At 47.8% G+C, this 22,500-nt stretch overlaps 2 protein-coding genes across 5 annotated transcripts in view; one reads left to right on the top strand and one right to left on the bottom strand.

Annotated features, from left to right (window-relative positions):
* The window catches only part of GCN1 (GCN1 activator of EIF2AK4), a 63,085-nt gene extending 59,621 nt beyond the window's left edge, over positions 1-3,464 (top strand). The window contains exons 57-58 of the mRNA XM_081892184.1: positions 1,343-1,561; positions 2,770-3,464. Of these exons, the coding sequence (XP_081748310.1) occupies positions 1,343-1,561; positions 2,770-2,895 (345 nt within the window). The 3' untranslated portion in view covers positions 2,896-3,464. The remainder of the gene's footprint in view (positions 1-1,342; positions 1,562-2,769) is intronic.
* The window catches only part of CCDC60 (coiled-coil domain containing 60), a 55,862-nt gene continuing 36,512 nt past the window's right edge, over positions 3,151-22,500 (bottom strand). For 3 of the 4 annotated variants that reach the window (XM_081892347.1, XM_081892345.1, XM_081892348.1), the window contains 13 exons: positions 18,972-19,163; positions 17,399-17,521; positions 15,343-15,447; positions 14,422-14,512; positions 13,535-13,766; positions 13,340-13,427; positions 12,289-12,354; positions 11,289-11,369; positions 10,373-10,462; positions 8,610-8,720; positions 8,087-8,218; positions 7,233-7,422; positions 6,416-6,627 (listed from right to left, as the gene is read on the bottom strand). In XM_081892347.1, coding sequence (XP_081748473.1) covers positions 6,466-6,627; positions 7,233-7,422; positions 8,087-8,218; positions 8,610-8,720; positions 10,373-10,462; positions 11,289-11,369; positions 12,289-12,354; positions 13,340-13,427; positions 13,535-13,766; positions 14,422-14,512; positions 15,343-15,447; positions 17,399-17,521; positions 18,972-19,163 — 1,663 coding nt within the window. In that variant the 3' untranslated portion in view covers positions 6,416-6,465. Of the gene's footprint in view, positions 5,052-6,415; positions 6,628-7,232; positions 7,423-8,086; positions 8,219-8,609; positions 8,721-10,372; positions 10,463-11,288; positions 11,370-12,288; positions 12,355-13,339; positions 13,428-13,534; positions 13,767-14,421; positions 14,513-15,342; positions 15,448-17,398; positions 17,522-18,971; positions 19,164-22,500 lie in introns of those variants that run through there. The other variant, XM_081892346.1, reaches the window with a different exon arrangement.

Raw genomic sequence — 22,500 nt, 5'->3', positions numbered from 1 at the left:
GGATAGTATTACCGCGTCATCTGCGTAAAGCAGAGCTGTGATGAGCCGGTTTGCTAACTTCGGAGAGTGGAAGTCAAGGTTATGGAGAATGGTTACCAGGTTATTTAAATAAAAAATAAATAATAAAGGGACCAAAAGGCATCCTTGCCTAACACCCGTCAATGTTTTGATGGGGTCTGTTAACTGCCCTAGCCGGCTGCACCTGACTCTAAGGGCCATATTTGAATGTACTACCTGAATTAAATATAGTAGCCTTCTATCGATGGTAGTGGCCCTAAGCTTGTCCCCACTGACAGTGCTTAATCCAGCTTTGGGAAGGCAGCATTGAGGGTTGAAGGGGGTGTCAAATTTTGACCTCGCTCCCCGCCCCCAACCTGGCACACCAAGGCAGTGTGCGGCCCCCAAGTTCCATGCTGAACTACTCTTGCAGCCCACTTGGTCTAAAAAGTTAGACTGTCCTGCCCTAGAGCAAGAGACTTGAGCGATACCAGCAGGTTCCAGGAACCCTCCCCATTGTGAGATTTAGCAGGGTGATGTATGAGTTTGCTTGGGGCCAGGATAGAGGGTTGGAGTCCTGCATGAGAGCCAGGAGGCCGAGAGGTACCGAGTGTGTCAGAAGAAGGAATTTGTATCAGTACACAATTAGTCATTTGTATTATCCCCTAGGGACGTGGGTGGCGCTGTGGGTTAAACCACAAAGCCTAGGACTTGCCGATCAGAAGGTTGGCGGTTCGAATCCCCGCGACGGGGTGAGCTCCCGTTGCTCGGTCCCTGCTCCTGCCAACCTAGCAGTTCAAAAGCACGTCAAAGTGCAAGTAGATAAATAGGTACTGCTCCAGCGGGAAGGTAAACGGTGTTTCCGTGCACTGCTCTGGTTCGCCAGAAGCGGCTTAGTCATGCTGGCCATATGACCCGGAAGCTGTACAGCCAGCTCCCTCGGTCAATAAAGCGAGATGAGCGCCGCAACCCCAGACTCGGCCACGACTGGACTTAATGGTCAGGGGTCCCTTTCCTTTACCTTTATTATCCCCTAGCTATTGTCTAGGAGAGAGGCCTTCTCGGTGGTTGCTCCCAGACTTGGGAACTGCCTTCCACTGGAGGCTAGGCTGGCCCCTTTTTCGTTTTCCTTTTCTTCTGACAGGCCTGTGGCCGCCACTGACTGTTTTCTGACGGCGGGTGTCCTGTGTAATGTGTTTTCACTGTTTTTAATTCTGAATTGTAACTTGTAAATATCATCATTCTTTCTAAGGACAACCTGTAGTTGCTTGTGTTGAATTGCTTTGTTAGTAAAAATTAGCTTCCTGGTCGGAACCGAAGTTTGTGTGTGCGTTTTCCCTTGCAGTGTCTTCAGAATCCATCCAGCGACATCAAGTTAGTGGCAGAGAAGATGCTCTGGTGGGCCAACAAAAGCCCCCTCCCTCCCTTGGATCCCCAGACCATGAAGCCCATCCTCAAAGCGCTTCTGGACAATACAAAAGACAAGAACACCAGCGTCAGGGCCTACAGCGACCAGGCCATCGTCAACCTCCTGAAGATGCGAGAGGGCGAGGAAGTGCTTCAGGTATTGGCCCGTCTTGGAGGAGGAAGTCAGTTTCTCTTCCCCCTCTCCCCTCCCTTCCTCACGCTCTCTACTAATGGGCAGAAGCATCTTCTTCCTAAGTTGTAAAAATCTCCCACTCCCGGTTCTGTGCTGGTGGTAACGCCAGCCAAATCCTTTGTAGTGTGTGACCTCTGTCTTCTCTGCTCACCCCCTTTGATACGGAACTGTGGACCTCCATTCCCCCACCTCCAGCTACCCCATCAGAATGATGCCGCATCGTGGTGTCACATTGTTTAGGAATGATAATTATGTATAATTTCTATGCTGCTCATCTGACCGGGTTGCCCCAGTCACTCTGGGCAGCTTCCAACAAATTAAACCACTGTAAGACACCAGACATTAAAAACTTCCCTACGCAGGGCAGCCTTCAGTTGCCTTCTAAAAGTTGTATAGTTATTTACTGTATTTACTTGAATCAAATGCTCACCTTTTTTGGCTAAATTGCATCGCAAAAATTAAGGGGCGTGTTAGATTTGATGGCACATTTACGTTCGCCAGCAAATACCTTTTGTGGATTCAAACGTCTGAAAATTGAGGGGTATATTAGATTTGATGGCACATTAGACTCTAGTAAATACGGCCTTTCCTTGACATCTGGTGGGAGGGCGTCCCACAGGGCGGGTGCCACTACCGAGAAGGCCCTCTGCCTGGTTCCCTGTAACCTCACTTCTCGCAGTGAGGGAACATCCAGAAGGCCCTCGGAGCTGGATTTCAGTGCCCTGGCAGAACAATGGGGATGGAGATGTTCCTTCAGGTATACAGGGATAGAATGGAAAGTTCTGCTGCTGCCTGTTCAGAAATGTTTGCTGCCTCCCCAGATTCCTAACTGCTACTTTCGTTTGCCACTTGTAAATTGGATGCAGAACAGGAGGAAGAGGGTTTTCACTCAGCCTTAGCTTTAATAGTGCTGATTGGTCCATTTGGGCAAACAGGGCACTGCCCCACCAATCCCCACCTGCCCTTAGCCAGTCCTTCTTCTTACAACCAGTCAGAGGGTGGCTGTGCCCATCCATGGCTCTAGCTCCACCTATTGCTGATCTCCTTGCTTGCTTTCCCCCCTGCCAGTCCCAGTGAGCATTAGCCTCCGCCATGATGAGCCACAGAAGTGGGCTTCGTGGCCACCTCCCACCCAACACACCCTTTCCTCTAATAACAATTATTTCCTGCAGTCCGTCTCCAAGATCCTCGATGCCGCCAGTCTGGAACTGCTGAACGAGAGCTGCCGTCGATCCCTGAAGAAGCTCGCTAGCCAGGCCGACTCCATTGAGCAGATTGACGACACGATCCTGACGTGATTTTCGAGGCACAGAAGGGAGAGGTGGCCCTTTTACCCATCACTGCATCAACATTACAACTCAAAACACCAGTGGAAATGTTTTCATTTTTGAAAATGCTAAATTCTGATGGGAGATTATGGAAAACAAAGAAAAAAGGGCTTCCGGAGTATTTTAATAAAGAAATAAACCAGAATAGCCTTAATAAGAGTTCTGATAGGTTAAGTAAATAAATAAATAGAATTTGGCTCCCCCCACTTTAATTTTTTTTTAAGAAAACACAGAATTACATGGTGAAGGAGTCCTATCAATTGTGAACCGGTAATTGGTAGTTGGTCCTGTTGTGAATCTCCCACCCACACCTTTGTGTTAAAGGAGCAATTCCCACTCTGTGTAAGTGGAATTAAAGAGTTCTGTGGAAGTTGAGCAGTTTGTTTTGATGTACTGCTGATTTACTGTTGTTGTAGCTCGGGGGGCTGCAAATTCTGTAAATCAAAACTTAATTTAAAGAGCCTCAGAAATTAGAGGCGAAAGGGGGATGAAAAGTAGGCTGTTTGGGTGACAGTTTAATAAAAAGCTTTGAAACGAAACTGTGGTGCTAAAGCATTATTTGCAGATACGCACTTCAGCATGGCACAGATATGGTTTGCTGTCATTCATTAAAAAGAGCTACTTGTGGTTTTCTAGAATCCAGTGATGTGCTTCCAGGATCATAAGGACTTTCACTGGATAGTGAAATCATTTTTAGCAAATGCCTTAGCAAGGTTTTCGTTTTCCTCTCTGTCAGTTGGTGAGATCATGAGCACTGACCTTTGAAATACCACCAGCCCTGCTTAAAAATCACGTGCAAGGTTGTTCGGTAAGATCCCTCTCTTGTACAGAAGATGGCAGTAGGAGACAGGGTGTGCTATCTGATGAGCGAGTAAATCCCACCTGCAGATACTGGATCCCTAAGTGGAAGCTCAGTATATCATAGAATTGTAGAATTCAAAGGGGCCACGAGGGTCTTCTAGTCCAACCCCCTGCGATGAAGGAGTCTTGCCCAATATGGGGCTCAAACACACAAACCTGAGCTTAAGAGTCTAATGCTCTACTAACTGGATGAGAAGCTGCCAGGAATGCATACTGCTAAAACATTTTTTTAATAATTCAAAGCATACAGAAATAACAAAACATTTGCCAATGCTGGCATTGGTCTGAAGCCTCAGAACCGCCCCTTTCAGCAGAGAGCTGATCACCACAAGCAAAGGGATCTGCTCCCTTTCAGCAGAGAGAGCTGATCACCGTAAGCAAAGGGATCTGCTCCCTTTCAGCAGAGAGGGCTGATCACCTCAAGCAAAGGGATCTGCTCCCTTTCAGCAGAGAGGGCTGATCACCACAAGCAAAGGGATCTGCTCCCTTTCAGCAGAGAGAGCTGATCACCACAAGCAAAGGGATCCGCTCCCTTTCAGCAGAGAGAGCTGATCACCGCAAGCAAAGGGATCCGCTCCCTTTCAGCAGAGAGAGCTGATCACCGCGCAAGCAAAGGGATCTGCTCCCTTTCAGCAGAGAGGGCTGATCACCACAAGCAAAGGGATCCGCTCCCTTTCAGCAGAGAGGGCTGATCACCACAAGCAAAGGGATCCGCTCCCTTTCAGCAGAGAGAGCTGATTGCCACAAGCAAAGGGATCCGCTCCCTTCACTGAACTACAGGTTGCCGGAGGCACGTAATTCCATGCCTCCTGTCCCAAATTAAATTAAACATCTAAAAGTTAAAATGGCTTTGGCTGTTCAATTCTCTGCCTTGTCATTTTGAGCCTGCAGCTGCAAGCGACGGTGGTGCAATTCCAAATGAACCTTTTTGAAAATGAGCAATTCCCGCCTCTTGAGAGGGTTCTAGAGTGTGGCCCTTGGGCCCTAGCCATGCATCATTCCAGGCGGATGAGCAAGAGTACGTTCTCCAAGTAGACACTCCGGGTGTTGGCTTCATCCAGCTCTTTCTCAGCCCGTGTCTGATTTCTTTTTTTTAACAAAAAATGAAGCCTTTGTCCTTAAGTCTTTTCGACCCGGCCTTTGCGGGGAGGGGGCTTTCAGCATATCGGCGGAGCGCTGTGTGCTCGCTTAGGGATTGTCACTCGAGACTGTAACCATTGTTTGTAATCGTCCATGGGCATCTCCACAATATATTCACGCAGGAACTATGAAAGAGGCGAGAGGGAATGTGTGACAGGTTGTAAAGGAGAAACATACAGGCCACCGAGCAGGGGTGAAGAACCTCAAGCCCAGGGGCCAAATTTGGCTCTCTAGGGTTCTCTATCTGGCCCTAGTAATAGCCCTCACCTGTCCTGCTTTGCACCTTCCTTGAGTGCTTCTTGCCTGGCTGGAATTTGCCCTTGAACTCTGATAATACCATTCTGGTTTGTTTTTTTGTTCCGCTGTTTGCATGCATGAGGTTGTTGCTATACCTTTGCACGTATACACCTTTTATAAACAAAAATCTCCAGGAAGAGCACGATGGCAAGTGGTACCAGCCTCGGTCACCCTTCTTCACACCGGGCAAAACGGAAGTGTCTGCTTTTTTCGGGGGCAACAGGCAAATGCCCATTTCATTTCCTGGAATAATAAGAGTGAGGTCTTGCGCAAAAGTGATGAAGAGGTTTTGCACAAGACCTGGAACTCACATGCTTTTTAAAAACAGTCCAATTAGGAGTGATTAGGCTCCACACTAGTTTCCCTACCATCTACTGGGTGGATATCTTAAAGGAACGGGTCCTCCTAACCAGGTTACTGGAAGCCAAACGGGCAGCAATTGGTGGAAATTGGCACTGGTATTGTTTGGATTGCCAGAAACAAAGCTGTGGTTGGGGGACAAGTAAGTGGAAGGTGGGTTGGGTAGTGGTACATCATTCCTGCTGCAATGTCACCCTGGTGGGAGATCTGGCTTACGAGCTACAAGGCTGGACTCTGGGAAAGGTGAAGGTTCCCCCTGCCTCTGCTGCTATAGCCCTCTAGCTGCACTCCTAGGGGAGGGTGGTAGCTCAGTGGTAGGGCAACAGCAGAAGATCCCAAGTTCAAATCCTGCTGTCTCCCAAGTAGGGCCCTGCCTGAAACTCTGAAGAGCTGCTGCCAATCAGTGTGGACATTACTGAGCTAGATGGACCGAAGGGTCTGACTTGGTAAGAGGCAGCTACTGCGGTTGTTTCCTGGAGGTCCAAATCACACTCGTCTAGTCATTTGTTCAGGACTGGTCAGGAAACTCCTAGTCGCAGATTTACCTCCCTTCAATACCTTGTCAGTCTAAACAATCAATCCAGCACAAAGTGAGTTAAGTATGCCATTGAGGGCGAATGTAGGAGATGTGTGCATCATTTCCCCCCAAATTTCCTTTTTCCTTTAAACCTAAAAGTAGATTCAAGAGGCTGTGTGTATAAACAGGAAAAAGTATGAGGACCCTCGGGCTCTTTTTCCACACAAGGTCATCCCCCTCCTCTCCACCTGCCAGAATTGCTTGCACCCAAGGAGAGGGGTAGCTTCTAAAAACAAGCCTGCAGGACCACGGCACTTATGTGAAAGGAACTGTATTGGATATCTTTTGTTGGATGTTCTCTGTTCTCACGCACCCGGAGGCACTCGAGACAAACGGGAAATAGTATTCCTCTGCTGTCCAAGACTCCCCCTGCCCCCTTTTGCCTCGGGTGGTTCTTTAGCAAACTCAGGTGTTCTCCTCTCGAGGTGGTACTGAAGCAGCTCCAAGCCCGCCGCGTCCTCAATTACCTAGGACAGGAGACAGAGCCCAGAGGAAGGGGGGAGTTGTAGTCCAACAACAACTGGGGACCCAGGGTTGAGAAAGGGTATCTGCTTGGCCACAATGAGCACAGGAAAGATGCTGGACATGATGGGCCTTTGGGGGTATATTTTTCATCCCGGGAGTTCAATGGTGCACTATGTGAAATTGTCCATGCTAATCTTACCCTAGATCAATTCCACTGTGCGACCCTCCTTGAGCTTCCAGGATTTATATAGAAAGAGGAGAGGAGGAAGTGCCTCTCTCTCTCTCTCAGCTCCCTCCTTTGCAAGATGGCAATAATAACGCTGACCGATCTTGCAGAGGCTTTGTACCGATTGCTTCAATAAAACAAACGTGGAGCCCTCTGAGCGCATTTAAAAAGGTAATCTAAATCATTCTGGATAGAAGCAGAGGCCCGCAGAGCACAGCATCCCTCCCAGAAGGCCAAAGATTTCTTACCAGGATCCTTGAGCTAGAGCCTAATGAACTGAATTTGTTTTCTCTCTCTTGTCATGGAGAAGCTCAGGGATGAGCAAATCTGCCTTGGGCTCTCTCGGCCCTTTCAGACAGACTCTCCTTTCGCATCTCTCACCTCCACAGCTGCGCAGATGTCCGGAGAGCAGATTTCCCAGATCCGAAGCTCCCCCAACACTTTCAGGAAAGTAGGCGGTCGGATGCGCAAGTCTGGATTCCTCGCAAACCTCTCCAGTTTCTTTAGGACTTTCTGGGTACGGTGGTCTCTCTTGACGTCATCTGGGATCCTGGCCAGCAAAGTGGAGAACCTTGGAACAGATACAAAAATAGGCATTTCAACACAAGTTTCCTGGACGGCTTGTGGTGAGCTGTTAGGCCAGTGTTTCCCAAACCTGGGTCTGCAGCTGATTTCAAACTATAATTCCCATCATCCCTGACCACTGAGGTTGCTAGCTAGGGATGATGGGAGTTGTAGTCCACAAACGGCTGGAGACCCAAGTTTGTATTAGGTTCTTGCAAGATGGCATTTCCTCCACAACGTGATGGAGAGCAACTGCATGTCAAAACAGTTTCTTTCCCACCCACCAAATGCCCATGACAGGTCCGCAAGGTGGTGTCTTAAGGCTGCAAAATCCTAAGATGGGGAATGGCAAAACCTGTCCGGCCATATCCACCTCCCTACTGGAAACTGTTTTTGCATGTTTTTATCCCGCTGAAAAAAATTTTTACATGCCTGCTGCTCATTGAGAAGTGACTTCCTGTGACCGCTGAGATTCCTGGCCTCCCGGAGGTCACCTGTAAATGCCTCTGTGCTTTCAACTGCCTCCTGACAAGCTAGAAATTTTGGGTTTTGTTTTTTAAATGCAAGTGCTGAGGTTCTTAGGAAGCTGGCTCCTGATGCCAGTACCCTGTTTTGCACTCTCCCCGCAGCAAAGCACTCTGGCTTTTAAGCCCCTTTACCCATTTCCTCACCAGTTCTCAGACTCGGCGTCTTGCTCCGGCTCTGTCCCCACCATCGACTGCCTCATCCGCTCGAGATCTTTTCGGAACTTGGTGATGCGACTCAGGCACAGGTACTTCCTCGTGCTCTTCTCTTCTCGCCTCCTGCCAATTTAGCTCACGTGTTGTTGTTTTCTAAAGTGAACCCTTTGAGCAAGGTGGGATTGCCAGCGCCCACCCAGCTGCAAGTTCAAATCTGCCCTGTTCTGGGGACAGGGCCGAAGGGACGCAGGACAGGCAGGGCTGAAGCTGGGAGCCGCAGAGTAAAAATGGGAGGGGTTTTTAGCGGGGATGCAGGGGGACAGTTTCCCTAAGTAGTAGCAGATGCCAGGACATTACCCTCTTTGCCTCTACATAGTCACACTGTTATTTCAGACATCGTAATGCATCATAATGTTTAGATGGTGATATATCACGATGTCGAAAACCAGATAATGTCCTGCCCCAGTTCTGGGCTCGGGCTCACAACCAAGATTGAAGACGAAATATGATTTACCTCTCTAGGATGTCCAGTTGATCGTGCAGCCTGAACGCAGACTCGTGGGCCACCTCGTGGAAGATATCCTTCATGTTCTGGAAAGTCTGCTCTTTCCTTTTAAGGAACAGGCTGGAGGAGAGAGAGGCAGAGGGATTAACCAACAGGCTCCAGATCTCTAGAGAAGTGGAAGAAGGGTAGGCCCAGTTTATCTCCCCAAGCTGGCCAATTTGGGAAACGGACCTCTCTGAGGCAAACAAAAGGGCTTGGGTTGGAAAACCCTCTCCTTGCCTGAGATTCACAGCAACAAGTATTCAGAGGCACACCGCCTGGAACAATGGAACTGGAAGAATATAGTTAGTAGCCACAAATAGCTTGATCCTCCATGAATTGGTCTCATCCTCTCTTAAAAACATTGCCACACCTTGTGGGAGAGTGAGTTCCATACTATATACAGTGGTACCTCGGCTTAAGTACTTAATTCGTTCTGGAGGTCCGTTCTTAACCTGAAACTATTCTTAACCTGAAGCACCACTTTAGCTAATGGGGCCTCCTGCTGCTGCTGTGCCACCGCCGCATGATTTCTGTTCTCATCCTGAAGCAAAGTTCTTAACCTGAGGTAATATTTCTGGGTTAGTGGAGTCTGTAACCTGAAGTGTAACCTGAAGTGAGGTACCACTGTACTCCATGGGAAGAAGCCCTTTCTTTTGTCTGCCCTGAATCTCCCACCGTTCAGCTTCACCGGACGGCCTCTGATTCAGCTCCTGGGACAAAAAAGTTCCCCATCCTATGTTTCTCTCATATGCTAACAAAACAGCCCACTAAATCCCCTGCTCTAGAAACAAGTATGTCAAGAGGTTTTACTAGGGGATCACCATACGTCCAGACACAGCTTGTATTTGGCCCGCATAGACAGCGTTTGGGCTGTTTAAATGTCTTGGAAAATCCGGACATATGGCAGTTCCTCATCCTGCTGTGCAAAGTGCAAAATGGTCTGATTATCACCTCCTGATGCTATTTCATTTAGCCTGTTTACTATGAATTTTCTTTCTCTCTCTCTCCTTTTCAATTATATTTTATTAAGTTTCAATATTTCTAACACAGGCAGTCAAAACACAAGTGCGTCTTTTTTCTTATTTTTGTCCACTTCCCACTCAGTTACCCATGGAGTTGTTGCTTTCCCCCGTCTGTTGCACCCTGTCTTCCATCAAATCATAAGCACAATATTATAATCTAGTTACTTCTGTTGCTCGTAGCTTGCGAGATCATCATACTATTCTTTAAATAGTCCAAAAAAAATGCATCCATTCTTCCACAAAACACTCATCATACTATGAATCTTCTTTTGGAATTTATGTATGATGTTCGTTTTAATGCTAGAGATGATGCTCAGTTTGGTAGCTACCTGTGTTTCACAGAATGTAGAAAAGCTCTGGCGTTTAATTGTACTAGCTGTTTATTTTAAGCTATTTCTCACTTACGTTGTAAACCCCTGAGGGTTCTGTTTACAGATAAGCAGTATATAAATTACCAGATATATATATAATATATAAACAAATCATCCCCTCTCTATCAGCCAGATATCAGGGGAAATGCCTCTGGTCTTGGAGCCCCAAATGAGCAGCTGCATTTCATCACCTTACTTTCTGCCACTGAGACTTCCTGGCTGTGTGCAAACTCCTCCTCCTGGGCGATGTCAGAGTTTGTGGGAGGAGCTTCTGCGCAGCCAGAATAGAGTCCCTCTTATTGACCCTCAGGAAAGAAGCCTACCTCCACACTCCTACCTTTGAGGTTTGTTGATCTGCTCAGTGGTGTCTTCGTCCGAGTAGGTCGCTGTCATCGTTTTATCTTCCCGGACAGTCACTGTCATTGAACTGCAAGGAAATTCAAAGGGAAATGGACACACACGGCTAACAATCAAGGGAGAGCAGGTCTGAAATTAGGGGGCTTCTTCTGTGCAAGAACGAGGATACAAAAGTTTGCGGACCCAGGATTGTTAGCTTGAGGAATCCAGCCTCGATTACTCAGGCAAAGAATCCCGGAGCGCTTCTCTCATACATGATTGCTGTCTCTTCCAGACATCCAGAGTTAGGACCCTCAAGTAGCTGAGGACCCGTGCTGCTGTTTTGCAACGAGTGCAAGTCCAGAGTTCAAATCCCACCAACGCTTCAGTTTCAAGAGAACGGCCTGCAAGTTCTGTTACGTACAATGGAACGTCACAGAAAACATGATTTAAGTTGCTCTGAAAGAATATATTGGAGCACAGAAAATAGAGTTAGCTGAAAGGCAGCACATGGAGAGCTAGCTGCACTGATTGTAGCAAGACATCCCTAATTACCGTACTTTTTGCTCTATAAGACTCACTTTTTCCCTCCTAAAAAGTAAGGGGAAATGTGTGTGCGTCTTATGGGGCGAATGCAGGCTGTGCAGCTATCCCAGGAGCCAGAACAGCAAGAGGGATTGCTGCTTTCATTGCGCAGCGATCCGTCTTGCTGTTCTGGCTTCTGAGATTCAGAATATTTTTTTTCTTGATTTCCTCCTCCAAAAACTAGGTGCGTCTTGTGGTCTGGTGCATCTTATAGAGCGAAAAATATGGTAGTATTATTGGGTCATTATGAGATGGTTGCATAATCCTAGGATGATGCTGAAGGCAACCTGGCTTTCTGAACTTGCCACTACACGGCTGCTCCCCCTCCCTACCTCTTTGGCCTCTGCTCCCCTGAGGTCTCCTCTTTCGCGACTCCCGTGCTGGTCTTCTCTTCCTTCGAGGACGAAACTGAGCTGAAAAGCAAGACACTCGGATTTACCAACATTAGAGGAGTGGCAGACAAAGATGATGGAATGTGCGTTTTAGGCAAAATTGCATTTTAAAAAATAACAGAGTTGGAAGGCACCTTGAGGACCATCTTGTCCAACCCCCTGCAATACAGGAATCCTTTATCCAATATGGGGCTTGAACCCACAACCCTGCCTCCTGTGCTCTACCGACTGAGCTGTCCCTTGGGATATATTTGCATTAAAAAATACTGGTGCGTTTTCATATGGACATTTTTTAAACACACATACACACAAAATCTAAAAACATTTAAAAGCAATCACACATTAGCAAAACTGACTCCTGGTATTGCCAATGCACCTATAATATTCACACTAAAGAGCTCCTTTGAACATAAGATCTCAGCTGCTCATCCTGTTCTCGTCATAGCTGTCAAGCATCCCTTATTTGGCGGGACAGTCCCTTATCCCAGCGCCATGTCCCGCTGCTGTCCCTTATTGATGATGTCCCTTAAATAAGCTACTGAAGGTAATGGGGCCCTTTCTATGTCCAGCTGTCCTTTGTCAACAACAGATTGTTGCTTTTTTGTGTTGAATATATGCTATATGGTAATTTATGGACCTAATAGGTATCTAAAGCTATTTGCACGCAACAAAATATGTATTTTATCAAAGTAATTGTTGATCCCTTATTTTGGCTGCTGATCCCTTATTTTTGAGGCTGCTGGTCCCTTATTTTCAAATCTGTAAGTTGACAGCTATGGTTCTTGCAGTGGCCAGGCGGGATGCTCTGTGGCTTCCAACAACTGCATGAAGAACATTCGTGTCCGAATTGTAGTAAAAAACTGAAAAAATGAGTGATATGTTCAGCTGTGTCGATGCCATATGCATCATGCTCCGTCGCGTTCTCTTGCAGAGTCCCTACCTTTTGCCCTTTTGCCCAAACGAAAATTCGCTCTCCAGCTCGCGTCTCGACAATATGGTGTGCGAGCTGCAAAATAAGGAACAGAAACTGAGTCTTGCACGTGGCCAGAATGCAGAGGCTGAAGCCAAAATGCCATGAGAAATGCCCACCCCCCAATCTGGCCTCTCTCTTGAGATACACAGTCATCCGATCCAATTAATGGGTATAACTTTCTGCAGTTGTCCCATCGGGGCTCTCTGGGTAGGGCCTTTGGAGGAAATTGGGGAGATGGGAAGACTCTTAAGCCACACTCACATCATATGTGAAGGACAATGCCACTTTAAACTTTCATGGCTTCCCCCAAAGAATCCTGGGAGCTGTAGTTTGATATGGGTCACTAGAAGACAACCCGTTGTTGTCCCAGAGCTACAGTCCCCAGAGTTCCCTGGGAAGAGGGATAAACTGTTGAATGACTCTGAGACTTGTAGCCCCACAAGGCGGAAGAGAAGTGTTTTGCACCCTTGGCAAAACACAACTCGCAGAATTCTTTGAGGGAAGCTGCGACTGTTTGGATTTTATATCCCTCTTTATCACTATCCAAAGGAGTCTCAAAGCAGCTAACATTCTCCTTTCCCTTCCTCCCCCACAACAAACACTCTGTGAGGTGAGTGAGGCTGAGAGACTTCAGAGAAGTGTGACTAGCCCAAGGTCACCAGCAGCTGCATGTGGAGGAGCGGGGAATCGAACCCGGTTCACCAGATTACGAGTCCACCGATCTTAACCACTTCACCACACTGGCTCTCACTGGTTCAAAGTGTTCTCAGAGCACTCCAAATACATGGTGTGATTGTGGCCTCAGGGAGCAAGCAATGGAATAAGCTGCTGGCTGGGTATGTGAGAATGGCAGCCTGACTTGCCAACATCCATTTCTCTGGGATGACATCGGGTGTCAGGGACTGGGCAGAGGAAGAAGAGGAGGAGGAAGAGGAGGAGGAGTTTGGACTTGATACCCCGCCTTTCACTCTCTCTTTATACTGTGACCCCGTCCGCTTCCGCAAAAGGCCCGACGTACCAGCCGTGTGTCAAGTTCCAAAACATATTTTCTTTGCTAAAATTCTTCGCCACGTCTTCGTGTATCATCTGAAGCAGCGTCTGCAGTTCTGAGAAGAGGATGGGAGGGGGGAAGGCAGGTGATATAATAAATAAATTCTGGAGAGGGGTAGCCGTGACAGCCTAGAGGGGAGCCGCTGAGCTCTCCGGGACTCACGGTAGCACATCGGCTCCTCTTCTTCCCTGGTTGTCTTGCTGAAGATGGACTCCATCTCCTCCCCTTCTTTGGCGCTGTCGGAAGGGGGCTGGGCCGCTTCGTCGTAGATGGGCGACAGGGAGCTTGTGCTGGTCAGGGTCGTTTTGCTGTGGGGAGAGGAGATGCTCATGGTGGAAGACCTCTTGGGGATTCTCCTGCCCCGGTACTGTCCTTTCTGGGTGTATTTTCTGCTCTGGAGAAATGCAACAGAAAGCCCTTAAGAGGCGGTGCCTCATCAGGATGGTCCTACTGTTTGACGGGGACACACACACAAAATTCCACAAAGTATTAGGAAAACATGGGAAACCGATTTAGGCACCTGGCTTGAGGATGAACAAAGGGGGAGAAAATGTGGTCAGATTTGCCATTTTGGCACGCATTCAAGGAGGTGCTTTGAAGATGCTATTCTGCTGGGACCGGACACTTGTAAAAAATTCCATATGTTATAAAACTCCAACAATACTATGGCGGAGAAGAGGATTGTTGCTTTGCCTGCAGTGGGATTGCCCGATAGGGCAAAGGTCTTTTTTGAACAAGACCAAATCCTCTGCTGAGATCTGATTCTAGGACTCTTCTTGACCGGAAGGAGAAATAATCGTGGAATTCAATACAGAGAATTATTGGCTGCGTTTCTGGTTGCTGCGTGGATGGGATGCTCTCCCCAGGGAAGTTCGCCTGGAGCTTCCTGCACTCAATTGGAAGCCGTGCCGGACATTTGGCTTCCAAAGAACCTTCACAAACCGGAACACTCCCGGGTTTGCGGCGTTCGGGAGCCAAAACGTTTGAGTCGCAAGGCATTCGAGATCCAAGGTATGACTGTATTTGGAAACTGGCATAAAGCGAGTTACCTTTGTTTGCAAGAGAAAGTGCTCCCATCGAGCCTTCACTGTCTTTTCTTTCGCGATGACTTTCAAGGAACTTTTTGCACCGCCGTAGTGCCTAAGGGGGAAAAAAGAAGGGGGCGAGCTTTCAGTGGTTACACCCGGCTTTTATTCCATGCCCCTTTTGGCACCGCAGAGACACAACTGACTCTTGGGCCTAGCCACAGATTCTACATCCAGTGGCAGGACCCAGTTGTGGAAAGTACCCAGCTTCTGGCTCTAAACACGTGCAGAGTGCTTTTCTTACGGCTAGTGGCCTGTCCTCTCTTGAAAGTATAGAATACGAAATTTACAGCCGTGTAGCCTTCTAAATGGGGTGTGGGTGGTGCTGTGGGTTAAACCACAGAGCCTAGGACTTGTTGATCAGAAGGTCGGTGGTTCGAATCCCCACGAGGGAGAGAGCTCCCGTTGCTCGGTCCCTGCTCCTGCCAACCTAGCAGTTTGAAAGCATGTCAAAGTGCAAGTAGATAAATAGGTACCTCTCTGGCGGGAAGGTAAACGGCGTTTCCGTGCGCTGCTCTGGTTCGCCAGAAGCGGCTTAGTCATGCTGGCCACATGACCTGGAAGCTGAACGCCGGCTCCCTCAGCCAATAAAGCGAGATGAGCGCCACAACCCCAGAGTCGGTCACGACTGGACCTAGTGGTCAGGGGTCCCTTTACCTTTAGTCTTCTAAATCCATGGCTAAATTCTTCAACCCAAACTCATGGGGTGATTTTTTGCATAGTTTACTCACAGCGGTGAAGACACACTCAACCCCAACCAACGAAGGAGTTGCTCTACCCCATTTTCAGAGCCGCCTGCCCATTTTCAAGGTATCTCCGGGGGGACGGGGACGACCAGCCCACCCCCCAAACACCATCACCTGGCCTAACTGCACCAAGACCCACCTGGGATTCCAGCATGTCATCACAGGTTTCATGCTGCTGTTGGGATCCAGAGTCAAAGCTTCCAAGAGCCAGTTGAGGGCGCATAGCTGCCGGAAGATGGAGTCGCTGTCAAAGAGAAAGAGGGAGAAAGGCAGATGGTGAGTTGACTGGCAGATGGTGGGGCTGATTGGCAGAGGAGGTGGGCTCAGGGGCAGTGAGTTTGGACAGGGGGAAATGGGCCACAAAGCAGAAAACTACACAACTGGACTTTGGGCTTGTGGTCCTCAAAAACAACAGTTTAACTAGGTATAACAATAACCACAACAATAATTAATTACTTAAACTGCACTCATCTGACTGGGTTTCCCCAGCCACTCTGGGCAGCTTCCAACAGAATATGAAAAACCCCACAGCAAAACACAAAACTTAAAAAACTTCCCCTACAGGGCTGCTTTCAGAGGTCTACAGAAAGTCATATAATTGCTTATCTCTTTGGCATTTTGATGGGTGTTCCACAGGGCGGGCGCCACTACCGAGAAGGCCCTCCGCCTGGTTCCCTGTAGCTTCACTTCCTGCAGGGAGGGAACTGGCAGAAGGTCCTCAGAGCTGGATCTCAGTGTCTGGGCTGAATGATGTGGGTGGAGATGCCTTCAGGTATACTGGGCCATTTAGGGCTTTAAAGGTCAGCACCAACACTTTGAATTGTGCTCGGAAACGTACTGGGAGCCAATGTAGGTCTTTCAGGACCGGTGTTATATAGTCCTGGCGGCCTCTCACAGTCACCAGTCTAGCTGCCGCATTCTGGATTAGTTGTAGTTTCAGAGTCACCTTCAAAGGTAGCCCCACGTAGAGCGTATTGCAGTAGTCAAGCGAGAGATAACCAGAGCATGCACCATTCTGGCAAGACAGTGTGCAGGCAGGGAGGGTCTCAGCCAGCATACCAGATGGAGCTGGTAGACAGCTGCCCTGGACACAGAATATATGCTAATGCCACTACCGATCGTCAGGAGGGGGTGGAGTTGCGGGCTCACGACCCGCCCACAATCTCGCGGGGCTGCGGTCAGCCTCGCGGGAATTGGCAGGGATTTCCCCAGTCACCCGCCCGCGCTCCCGCGAGGCTGGGGCCAGCCTCGCGGGAATTAGGGATTCCCCAGACACACCCCCGTGCCCCAGCCAATCGGCTGGCGGCGGGGGCGGGCCTCCTATAGGCCACTTAAGGTCGGGGCAGCCCCCGGCTCGCCCCTTTTCTCCCCGGCAGCGAGCGAGATTTCCCACCCACCCACCCTTTAGGTTCTGCCATCGACCTTGCTATGGGCTTCGGCTGGTCGCCGCTAGGGGCCAGGTAGGAATTTTTCCCATCTGGCTAATTGGCTGGTTCGTGAGCCACATGGTTTTTCGCCTACCTCGTAGCAATTCGTCACAACTTTCCCGGTGTGGCGGTAGGCATTGGCCGGGGTATTGTCATGCAAACGAGGTGGGGGGGAGGAACGCCATCACCTCCCCCAATGGTTGAAGGGTAGTTCGTTAAAGGACTCCGAGGGGCGACGCCTCGTCCGAAACCTACGGAGGCTAGGGCCTAAAGCGCGCCCCCGAGCGGTAACCCCTCGGGGAGCGCCTAGGGATACGCATCTCGGGTAGCTCCCCCTGTTGGTGTTTAACCCTTCCCGGTTAGACCGGATAGTCGGTTAGGGGCCAATGCCTAAAGCCAATACCTCTCTTTCCTGTAATCAATAAAGTTGTGGCCATTTTTCGCCCATTAACTTAAATTCGTGTGTCCTGTGTCTTTATTCATAACACCTGTGGGGGGAGGAAATAGCCACGCAAACTCTCTTGCAGGTACTGTTCAAAGGAAACATACACTCTTCCTTTAACCACCTGCTTAGCACCTTCATGTTCCATATGTGATTATGAACCCCCTTTCCCCAGGGGAACAAATATAAAAGAGCCCAAGTCTGCGCTGAGCATGTACAGAGAGCCTTCCCCAGACCAACAAGCAAACTGCAAGTGGTCTCTGAAAAGATATGGCAAGCAGAGAGTCCAAGAGTATTCCTGACGTTATTAACGCCTTCAAACGTACAAATGGGCATCCGGATGCTTTTCCGACAGCAGGCCGTTGTAGACGGGGGTGAAAGGTCGGACAATTTTCTTCTTCTTCTTTTTCTCCGTCTCTCTCAGAAAGGGACACTCTGTTAGAAAGAAACTTGGGGGGGGGGGGAGACAAAGAGACACAGCTGTCAGAAAACAAAAGCACAATCTGTTCTAGACAGGAACTGCTTATTGATCTGATTTACACCCACTCCTGGCACTTCTCGTCCTTTCTGAAGAGCACCCTGACCTGCAAAATTAGCACTCCATAGACATTCACAACTGAGGGTCCTGTACAAGGAAAATGTCATAATAGCAAAATCACCCTCCTCTTTGGTCTCCTGCATGCTTAACAGCTAAAGATGTTCCTTTAATGCAAGGCTGGGGAATCTTCTTTTAAAAAAGGTGATTTATATCGCAAAAAGTGTCTCATGTGCTTCAGGCATAGAGATATTATCATAATTCCTTCTAATACTGATTCAAATTGTGCCATGCGGAGCATCTACTTGTTTCCCCATACTAATGTCCGGTCTATGAGCGCCATTGTGTGTATACCCTAAGCCCATGTGCAAGAAAGATGTTCAGGGGCAGAGCACACGCTTCGCTGGCCAAAAGGTTTGATCTCTGGGTAGGGCTGCAAGGAACTCTGGCAGAGCTGCTGCCAGCCTGTGTAGAAACTGCTGAGCTGGGCGAGCCAATGGTCTGATTCGGTATAAGGAAGCCTCCTATGATTGGGCAGGGGTAGAGCATCTGTTTGGCAGGCAGAAAGTCTTTGACTCAATCCCTGGAATCTCCAAGTAGGACTGAGCTCCTGGAGAGCAGCTGCCAGACAGTGTAGATGACACTGAGCCAAGAATCTCACTTGGTGTAAGGTAAAGGTAAAGGACTCCTGGATGGTTTAGTCCAGTCAAAGGCGACTATGGGGTTGCAGTGCTCATTTCACTTCAGGCCGAGGGAGCCGGCATTTGTCCACAGACAGCTTTTTGGGTCGTGGCCAGCATGACTAAACCGCTTCTGGCGCAACGGGACACCGTGACGGAAGCCAGAGCACATGGAAACGGATTTACCTTCCCGCCGCAGTGGTACCTATTTATCTACTCGAACTGGCGTGCTTTTGAACTGCTAGGTTGGCAGGAGCTGGGACAGAGCGACAGCAGCTCACCCCGTCATGGGGATCCAAACTACCGACCTTCTGATCGGCAAGCCCAAGAGGCTCAGTGGTTCAGACCACAGTGCTGCCCGCGTCCCACTTGGTGTATGTAGGGCTGCCATACATCCTGGATCTTAGACCTAAGTCAATCGGCAAGCCCTGGTTTTTACTTTTTGAAATACGGCAGCCCAAGGTTACACGGCCGTTTCTTACACCATCTAAAATATCTGGAGGGCATTGCATTGGCCAACTCTGAGCTAGTCAACCTCGCAAACAGGTGTGTGTGGATGATCTCCTGAGACGCCATCACCTCAGCTCTCAATCGAACCTCAAGAACCCGATGGCGCCACTTAGAGGTCACATTTGGAAAAAGGAAACGGCTGTTAATAGATTAAGAGCCTCGAAGAACACCTACTCAGTCAGTTCTTCATCCCCTGAGTCTTCATCGGAGGATGAGGATGATGGGTATGTCGGCGGCTGACAGTCAGTCCTCTGCTTCTCCTGCTCCTTCCACTCTTCCAGCCTGGTTGCCTCCTGCCTCTCCAGAGTTTCTCTGCGAAGCATATGGAAGTACCCCCGCCCAATCTTCACTGAGTTGATCAGATACCTGTTAAAAATGGCGGGTTGGTCAAGCACTGAAGTGATGGCAAAGCTACCAATATAGAGATACATTATTCCCCTCCAGCAACCCTCCAGAAGAACTCTCTGTCTCTTTATGCAAAGAGTAAAAGAGCACATGTTGAAAGAAGTCCAGGAGCCAAAGGATTCTGGGTTGTCTCAGAGGCCTTCCTCCTCCTCATCCCTGTCGGGATAACTTATTTAATTCATTATTTTATTTTATTTAGATCTTTGTGAACACTATTTGCAACCCTGAAAGTGCAGTAGCAGGGCGTTACATCACAACATAAACAGGGCAAACAAAGAATCAATAGTAAGGAAAAGAAACGGTGATGTGCCAGAATAAAGCAAGACGTTACGAGCTGCAGTGTTTGGTGAATGTTGAGCACCTAAGTCTATCGTAGAGCTGGGTGATACATCAATACATCGTCCAAAAATGGTTTCAATATTGGTTTCATCATTTTTAACCTGGCAGTATATTGCGAATCATGATGTTTGTGTGTGTGTGTGTGTGTGTGTGTGTTATGCAAAAATCGCCTTGTTGTAAAAACCATGAAGGCAGACAATGCCTCTACATAGCTCCATCCTTATTTCAGACATTGTGATATATTAGTATAGCACAGGCATAGGCAAACTTGGCCCTCCAGATGTTTTGGGACTACAACTCCCATCATCCCTAGCTAACAGGACGAATGGTCAGGGATGATGGGAGTTGTAGTCCCAAAACATCTGGAGGGCCGAGTTTGCCTATGCCTGGTATAGCACAATGTTTAGCTGATGATATATCACAATGTTGAAAACCAGATATCGCCCAGCCCTAAATCATAGGAAATAAAATCCTACTGGGTGACTTAAAAGCATTCTGGACCCTCCATCCCCCTGGAGACGTGCGGTTTTTGTGCAATTTTTCCCATGGTAGGCAAAGGTCGTAAGTTATAATACCACATAGCCAAATGTGGATTTTTTTCAAGGTTTCCCACTGCTGGGCTGTTGAAATCCCAGCGGCAGCGAAAATCCAAATCAAGAGCTCTTCGGAGTGACAAGCTGTCTGTCCACATATTGACGAATGACAGTTGTGGGGAAGCCTGGGCAGGTGATTTAATTGTTTTGGATATTTCTTAATATACTTGGGACCGGAATAATGAAACGTGATGGCATTCCCAGCAAAGGTGGAAGGAAGTCCCTCAGAGCCCGCAGGCCCTCCAGCAATCTTGTGTTGATTGCGACGCGATAGGAAACATCTGCACAGGTGCGCAATTGCCATCTGTGCTGCCAACTCCCTCCCATATAATGAAACGGATTTATAGGAATTTGCTAACCGCCGTGATTACCATTCAGATTCCTGTACTAGAACTGATGGACACGCTGTATGCCTAAACACAGAACCTATAAGGAAGGCGAGCTATTGAATTCCCTAGAGAGATTCTAACCCATGGGTAGGCAAACTAAGGCCCGGGGGCCGGATCTGGCCCAATTGCCTTCTAAATCCGGCCCATGGACGGTCCGAGAATCAGTGTGTTTTTACATGAGTAGAACGTGTCCTTTTATTTAAAATGCATCTCTGGGTTATTTGTGGGGCATAGGAATTCGTTCATTTTATTTTTTTCCAAAATATAGACTGGCCCACCACAAGGTCTGAGGAATAGTGGACTAGCCCCCTGCTGAAAAAGTTTGCTGACCCCTGTTCTAGCCCATAACGGAGGAGTCTGAGGATGGAGGGTAACTCCGAGGAGCACATCATCCTGACCCAAGTGTTGGACTACCTACAACAGCCTTTCTCAACCTTATATGCCTATAGACATCCGCAGGCTCCTTCAGTCTGCTCTGGCAAGAACATTTTCGCTCAGGCAAAGCCTACACAGGCATATTGAAAGTTTCCATGTGTTTTAATCTGGAAACTGCTTAATTTGATTATTTTTGGTCATTGCTGAATTTGATTATTTTCTGAAGTTTTTTAATCACTGTGCTGAACTGTTTGTTTGTCTGTTTGTTTGAAGATGATGATTTAATCTTAACTCTTTTTGTAAACTGCTTTGAGGTCCATTACTCATCATAGAATCGTAGAGAAAACCATAGAATCGTACAGCTGAAAACGCTGGCAGCGTTTAAGATAAATTCAACAGTGTAAATAAGTTTTGATGGATGTAATAGTGGAATACTGAATGGTATCGTTTTTTGTAAAATATGCAGGGATTTATGATATGTAAAATGAACCATGGAATGAGAAGAAGGGAAGTCATTGATATCTTAAGGATACAAAAATGAGTAAAACAAAATTGTAAAACAAAAATATTATACAAGACATTATATTTGTACGCAACAGTAGCTGCAAGGCTACTGTGAAAAATTGGGAAAGTGGTATTATACCGACAAAAATAGGGTGGCTTGCCAAATTATTGGAGTACTACAATATAGCCAAAACAATGGGAGAAATTGGAAGGATCTCAAAAGAGAAGGCAGGCAGGGACTGGAAGGTGTTTAAAGGATACTTGCAAAACCATATTGAAAAATCAGAACTCCTGTTAGAATAAAGAAGTTCCGTTTTAAATACTGAAATACTAAATAAGATCGATAACAATGTGTAATAGAAAAAGAAGCATGAAATTAGGTTAAAGGTGTGTGAAAGAAAGTAATAGAAGTGGAAAGAAATTGCAATTGAGTAGACTGGAAGTCTAACACAAAGGTGGGGTGAGGGATGGTGGATGGTGATGGGAAAAGGAATTATAAAAACAAAAAGCAACAAAACAACAAAAATATTACACACACACACACACACACACACACACAAAATGGTAGAGTTGGAAGGGATTGTGAGGTTCATCAAGTCCAACCCCTGCAATACAGATGATGATGATGATGATGATTTCCTCATTGCATTTCTGTCCTTTTCTTCAAAGGAGCTTAAGGTGGGAAACGTTCTTCTCTCCCTTCCTCATTTAATCCCCACAACATCCCTGTGAGGTAGGTTAGACTGAGAGTCAGTGACTGGCCCAAGATCACACAGGGAAGTTCATGGTCAAGTGGGGATTTAAACCGTGGTTTCCCAGGTCCTAGTCCAGCACTCTAACCACAACACCACACTGGTATATCATCAGCGTCACCATCGTAGGATCATAGAATTGTAAGGGACCTTGAGGGTCATCCAGTTGAACCCCCTGCAATACAGGAATCTTTTGCCCAACGTTGGTCTTGAACTCACAACCCTAAGATTTAGAGTCTCATGCTCTACCGACTGAGCTATCCCATCACCACGATTTATTTATATCCCACCTTTTCTGCAGAACAGGGACTGAAGGTGGCTCACAAAAAGAAAGAAACACAAAAAG

Source organism: Podarcis melisellensis (genome assembly GCF_964234715.1).
Source record: "Podarcis melisellensis genome assembly, chromosome: 16".
Classification (NCBI taxonomy): Eukaryota; Metazoa; Chordata; class Lepidosauria; order Squamata; family Lacertidae; genus Podarcis; species Podarcis melisellensis.
Note: the sequence above shows the minus strand (reverse complement) of the source record. Positions and strands in the feature narration are given on the sequence as shown.